The sequence below is a fragment of the Ananas comosus genome, linkage group 3 (assembly GCF_001540865.1).
Source record: "Ananas comosus cultivar F153 linkage group 3, ASM154086v1, whole genome shotgun sequence".
Lineage (NCBI taxonomy): Eukaryota > Viridiplantae > Streptophyta > Magnoliopsida > Poales > Bromeliaceae > Ananas > Ananas comosus.
Window position 1 is genome coordinate 9,288,040 of NC_033623.1, and position 7,311 is coordinate 9,295,350.

General features: G+C 38.3%; 1 protein-coding gene across 1 annotated transcript; it reads left to right on the top strand.

The window, feature by feature from the left end:
• LOC109707115 (pentatricopeptide repeat-containing protein At1g20230-like) lies at window positions 237-2,783 on the top strand. The gene has a single exon (XM_020228206.1). It carries the CDS (start codon window positions 343-345, stop codon window positions 2,356-2,358), a length of 2,016 nt encoding a protein of 671 aa, XP_020083795.1. The 5' UTR covers window positions 237-342; the 3' UTR covers window positions 2,359-2,783.

Consider the following 7,311-nt stretch of genomic DNA (forward strand, 5'->3'; position numbering starts at 1 on the left):
AAAAATTATAAAAAGGAATACAGTAATCTTATCACTATATTTAAATATAGTGATTGAATCATCATTATTCACCTTAAAATAATCACATAATTATTAGACACTTGTGTGGCAAGTATAAAGCTGTTTATGTTAATATAAATTTGCGAGCGCTAATTTGTAAAAATAAATTTTGAGACGGCTAAATGCCAAAAAAAAAAAAAAAAAAAAAGAAAAAAAAGAAAAGAAAAGAAAATAAAAAAAAAAAGACTCTTTTACTTCAATTTTCTTCAGTCAAAATCAAATGGAAGGGCTGAATCACTAATACGTTAGTCACTCCAACACGCACGCAGTCACGCAGATGCTATGGTGCCGAGTCCCACCGTCTCTTGCCGATCATCTTCCCTTCTCCTCTTCATTCGGTCCCTTCCCCTCCCGCCCGACCCCTTCCTCCTCCCCTCCACCTTCAAGGCCTGCGCGGCCCTCCGCTCCCTCCGCTCTGCTCGCCAGCTCCACTGCATCGCCGCCGTCTCCGGCCTGTCCTCCGACCCCTTCGTCCAGTCCGCCCTCGTCCACGCCTACCTCAAATGCGACTCCCTCCGCGACGCCCACCGAGTGTTCGACAGAATGGCCCCCAGGACCGTCGTCCCCTGGAGCGCCATCATCGCCGGATACGCCGCCGCCGGACGCGTCCACCAGTCCATCAATCTCCTCCACGACATGCAGACCGCCGGCGTCCCTCCCAATCTGATCACCTGGAACGGCCTCATCGCCGGCTTCAACCGTAGCGGGTGCTCCCGGCAGACGGCACTGATGCTTCGGAGAATGCACGCCGAAGGCTTTCTTCCCGACGCGGCGAGCATCTCGAGCGCCCTTCCTTCGGTCGCCGACGCGGAGGATGTCCGGCTGGGCGGGCAAATACACGGCTGTTCGATCAAGATCGGATGGCAGACGGATGCTTGCGTGGTCAGCGCGCTCATCGACATGTACGGCAAGTGCGGCTGCGCGACGGAGATGGCCCGAGTGTTCGACGAAACGGCGCAGACGGACGTCCCTTCTGCCAACGCCCTCGTCGCCGGCCTCTCCCGGAACGGCCTTGCTGCCGACGCGCTGCGCGCGTTCAGGCGGTTCCGCGATCGAGGGATGGCGCTGAACGTCGTGTCCTGGACCTCGATCGTCACGTGCTGCGCGCAGAACGGAAGGGACATGGAAGCGTTGGAGCTATTCAGGGAGATGCAAGTAGTAGGAATAGAGCCCAATTCGGTCACGATCCCTTGCGTTTTGCCGGCTTTCGCTAACATCGCCGCTCTGATGCACGGCAGGTCGACCCACTGCTTCTCTCTCAGGAAAGGGTTTATCGGTGACGTTTACGTTGGTAGTGCTCTCGTGGACATGTATGCAAAGTGCGGAAGGATTAAGGATGCGCGAACTATGTTCGACGCTATGCCCGTGAGGAACGTAGTGTCTTGGAATGCAATGTTGGGCGGGTACTCAATGCACGGGAAGGCGGCGGAGTGTATAGAGTTATTCGAGCTGATGCAGAGATCTAAGGAAAAGCCCGATTTCATAACCCTCACTTGTGTGCTGTCTGCTTGTGCCCAAGCCGGTCGGACCAAAGAGGGGCAACTCTACTTCGACAGAATGTATCAGGAGTACGGAGTCGTTCCGAGAATGGAGCATTATGCTTGCATGGTTAACCTCCTCGGCCGCGCGGGCAAGCTGAGGGAGGCGTACGATTTAATCGAGCAGATGCCGATGGAGGCCGACGCCTGTATTTGGGGGGCTTTATTGAGCTCTTGTCGGGTTTATGGCAATGTGAGTTTGGGGGAGACTGCTGCGGAGAAGCTGTTCGAATTGGAGCCAGGAAATGCTGGGAATTATGTGTTACTTTCAAACATTTATGCTGCGAAGGGGATGTGGGATGGGGTGGATAAGATAAGGGGTGCGATGAGGAGCATGGGATTGAGGAAAGACCCGGGCTGCAGTTGGACTGAGATTAAGGATAAAGTGCATATGCTGTTGGCAGGGGATAACTCTCACCCGCAGATGAAGCAAATTACCGAGAGATTGGAGAAGCTCGCGGTGGAAATGAGGAGATTGGGATACCTTCCGAGTACGGACTTTGTATTGCAGGATGTGGAGGACCAAGAGAAGGAGCATATCCTATGCGGGCACAGCGAGAAATTGGCAGTGGGACTGGGGCTCATAAGCACGAGTCCTGGAACTCCACTTCGGGTGATTAAGAACCTCAGGATCTGTGGTGACTGTCATGCTGCTATCAAGTTCGTATCTAGGTTCGAAGGAAGAGAGATACTCGTCAGGGATACTAATAGGTTTCATCACTTCAAGGATGGAGCATGCTCTTGTGGGGATTACTGGTGACGAAGTTAATGCACTCTGGTGAGATTTTTGAAGCCTGTGCTAACATATTCTCCTGCTGGATCGGTTTTAGTAGATTCTGGTGTAGATGTCGAGTTAGTCCTTGCAGTCTGAGTTTCAATGGAGGAAGAAAGAGTAAGACAAGAAGCCGGTGCGAGAAAAGCTGCTGAAGAAGCTGCTAAGCAATGAGCATGAACCAGACAGCAGTTCAGCTCTTCCTGCAGATGAGGCCAGACACCAACTAATGTACACTTAATCCATTCTTTCCCTCTTTTTCTCTCTGTTTTTTATATGTACTATATTCCCATATTGAGTTATTGTATACGAATTAATATGTATTGAGCGTACAAAGCCTGTAATTTTGTTCTTAGCTTTTACCTTACGCAATTGTATGTCTTTTATCAAATTGATTCTTTATTTTAATTTAATTTTTGTTGCTTAAGCTTCTAAGTACTGGGGTGTCTTTTGTCTATTTATACTTTGTCCTCTGAATGCCAAAATTTATCAGATAGTCTTGTTCAGGACCTTTAGGCTGCGTTTGGTTGGAGAACTAAATTTTGGAGAACAACTTTTGTTGTTCCCGAGAACAGGGGATATTCCGGTACAAGATAGAACAATTGTAAATTTGTGTTTGGATGCATTCGAGGATATTCTAGAGGATATCCTTAATAGCGTTTGGATAAAAAGTCTAGAACAACGTCTAAATATATTTTTAAAAATAAAATAATTAATTTATATTAGTATATTTTATATAAAATTATTTATAAAATTATTTCATATAGTAATTTATAATATAATATTTTATGTAAGAATCTAATTTAAAATAATATATATTATTTTATTATATATAATAATTTATTTTATGTAATAATTTATTTTCTATAATTTATTCATAATATATTAATGAATAAAGTATAATACTAACAATATCCCTATATTTTTAATTAATAATTAGTATAAATTTTAATACAAATAAAAAAAATATATATAATTAAATATTAAAGTATAAATGATAGAGTTTAATAAAATAAAAAATATATCAAATTTAATTAATTTATATTATATAATAAAATTTAAGTATAAATATATTATCATAAAAATTTAAGTATGAATTTCAATACATATTATAAAATATATATATAATATATGATAAAATGATTTTATGTATATAATACTTAATATAAAATAAAATAATTAAATATTAATATATAAATGATAAAACTTAATAAAATAAAATATATATCAAATTTAATTAATTTATATTATATAATAAAATTTAAGTATAAATATATTATCATAAAAATTTAAGTATAAATTTCAATACAAGTTAAAATATATATATAATATATGAAAAAATAATTTTATGTATATAATAATTAATATAAAATAAAATAATTAAATATTAATATATAAATGATAAAACTTAATAAAATAAAATATATATCAAATTTAATTAATTTATATTATATAATAAAATTTAAGTATAAATATATTATCATAAAAATTTAAGTATAAATTTCAATACAAGTTAAAATATATATATAATATATGAAAAAATAATTTTATGTATATAATAATTAATATAAAATAAAATAATTAAATATTAATATATAAATGATAAAACTTAATAAAATAAAATATATATCAAATTTAATTAATTTATATTATATAATAAAATTTAAGTATAAATATATTATCATAAAAATAATATTTATATTAATATATTTATTTATTAAATTTGTGCATTCATTTAATTTATTTGAAATTAATTAAAATAAAGTATAAAAAATTTAAAAGGCCAGAAAAAAAAAAAAAAAAGAAAAAAAAAAAGCCCAAACTCTTGTTCCGGCTTGTTCTCCCTTTTAGGGAGAACAAGTTTACCGGGTTGTTCCCGGCTTAACGGGTTGTTCCGGGAACAACCCGGTTGTTCCAAAATGCTTTATGTTTGGAGGGATATCCCGCCTTGTTCTGGGATATCCCTCCAACCAAACGCAGCCTTAGGTTTCTATTTGTCTGCTTATATTGTTTTCAAAAGCCTTTGGGTGACGCTCTGGGTTGTTTTGAAAATCTTTTCTTAGAATAGCCAGCGAAAAAACGTATAGTTTTTAGGCTAAATTACAGAAAATTTTTCTGTCAAAATTCGATTTTTTACTTTTCCTCCCTGTCATTTAAAAATCTACACTTTGGCCTCTTATAAAATAAAAAATATTCACAGGAAATGGTGTGAACTGTGATGATAAAATGACTATTTTGCCCTTCACTATTTTGCCCCTCATCATATTCATAGGAGAGAAGGCCGAGGGCATTTTTGGCATGAAAAATATATAATAATATTTTATAAACGGAACCCTAACGGATTACTAATGGCAGGGGGCGAAGTGAACATTTTTTATTTTACAAAGGGGCAAAGTGTAGGTTTTTAAATGACAGGGGGGAAAGTAAAAAATCGGGTTTTGACAGGAGGGTTTTCTGTAATTTAGCCTAGTTTTTAAACACATTTAAAGAACACTCTACAACGAGCACAAATCCGGCACATGGACAGAGATTTTTTTATGCAAAGGAACTGAGTTATCTTCTATACATGCACGGTGTAGCACCTGAATACAAAATCCAACCACACGTGCAACCATACAGAAAAATAATAATAGTGGGTAGGTACAAAAGCAGAAAATTAAACAACTGACATGGAGTTAAACACAGAATACTAAAAATTCATAATTAGGAATTAACTAAACCAAGATACATAAATCCACAATTTTTTCATTATTATTAATCAGCAGATATGATTTAAACTAACCAAGAGATATGAATTAAAGAATTAATCCAGCAGAAACTGAAAACTAAACTAAGTACAGGAATATGAAAGTCAAAGAGGGACCAATCCGCAACATAGCTATCCAGTACTGTCCTCACACAACGTCCTGACTCTCACCGCCCATACTATCTGAAAAAAAAAGGGTGTGAAACCAACATGAGATTTCTCAGTGGATACCACAAGCCGACGAAGGCAGATTGTACTCACTGGCAAACAAGAGTTATAATCAACTATAATGAACAGGAAAAATAGATACAGTAGCAATGGAATAACAACTAGCAATAAATGCATGAATAACCTCTATTGTAATGTGAGATAGAAACTGATATACAACTACAATATACGAGAATACATATATAGTAGCAGTAATAATTGGAAGGGAACTACAAATACCAATCAATGCATAAATGGCCGCTACTATAATGAACAACAGAACACAAAGTGTGTCAAATGGATGAATGGTACAAATAACCCAATCAACTGTCGTATTGGTCTAAAAACCTCAAGCAAAGCCACGTCCTGCTCGCCTCCTAGGCATATAACCCTGTCAAGTACCATATAGGGCTCACAGGTCGGAAGTACAACTATTTTTTTAAAAAGAAACACTTTCTTACAGTGGACTAGACTCCTCGTTTACATAAAAATGCTCATGATTTGTGGCAATCGATACAATATGCTCAATGACCAACAACGAAAAATAGTCGAAAAAGTAATTCACAACAATGTTTGACTAAATCAGATCTACTATTTCCGAATGAATGTCACTATATCTGTCATGCCCCGAGCGGCAGCGAAAGCCCGCCGGGTGCGTGCACAAACCCGCCGTGCACACCAAACAACCCCGATGTGCACCAGGCGTTTACAACAATCATATAGAGAAGAGCATGATCCACCGTAGCATGGTAATCAGAGCAAGAACATACAACAACTATATACAAAATTCTTACAACTAATACATCTCAAGATCAAAAATAATCTAATCAAGGGGTACAACATGAATACAAGGAATCTCGCATAAAGTATAATATACACCACTGAACTAAGCCAAATACATAATTTCATGGGTTCATCTATCACAACATCATGAGGCTCTAGCTAGTCACTACCCTCTTGCCATGGTCCCTAGCCTTTCCTGCTGCGGAAGGCTCTAAGGGCTTGTTTGGATGCTTTTTTTTTTTGGAGTAAAGTATAGCTATTCTATGGGTGTAGGAAAAATATTCTAAGAGATGTTTGGATGCTTCAAAAAGACCCCAACAAAATAGGGTATAGTTAAACCATACCCTAAAAAATAGGGTAAAAGTAACATCAAATATTTTCTCTGAAAAAAAGTTACGCCATTTTTCGAACCGCCTCCCCACTCGTCCGACCTCCTCTCGCGCGTCTCTCTCCCTCCGGTTGCCCTCTCCACAGCTTCCTCCCATCGCTGCTGCCACTCTCACCTCAGCCACCGCTGCTGCCACACTCATCTCACGGGCTGTCGCCGCTGCCGCACACATCTCGCGCGCTGCCACCGTCGCAGTCACGATCACCTCGGCCGCCGCCGCCGCACTAACCTCGGCCGCCATTTTCTTGCCTCGATCTTCTCTCGCCCCTCTCGCCCCTCGCCTTGTGATGGTCGGAGAAGGGCAGCCCCATTTCCCTCCTCCAACAGGTAACAAAAGAAATGATCTGATTTTTTTTTTTCAATAGGTTAGATTTTGAAGGATTCCTTCTTCTTCTTTTTCTAATTTTGTTATTTTTTACAATATTTTCATATAATCTGATTTTATTTGTTTTGATTTTGTTGATGACATTCTCTAATTAGCATCAGTAAATCCTTCTTCAAAAAAATGTACAGGGACCTTCTTAACTATAAGATCTTACGAAATAGACACCTCCACTCTTTTTTGTCCTTTTAGTTGGCTGTATTTCATTAATTGAATAGGATATTTTGTTAAATTTAATGGTGATTCTATTAAATTCAACTATGTCAAACACTTCAATTCGTGAACCTGCAGTTTGTTAAGTATTAGTGTAACGGATCCTCAGTTCAAAATCTAAACAATTAAAAGTTAAGAGGTGTCAATCAAATGAAAAACTGTTGAGTTGTCTGTTTCAAAATGGCCTAAAGTTGAGGGGGGTCTATAAAGGATTTTACCTCT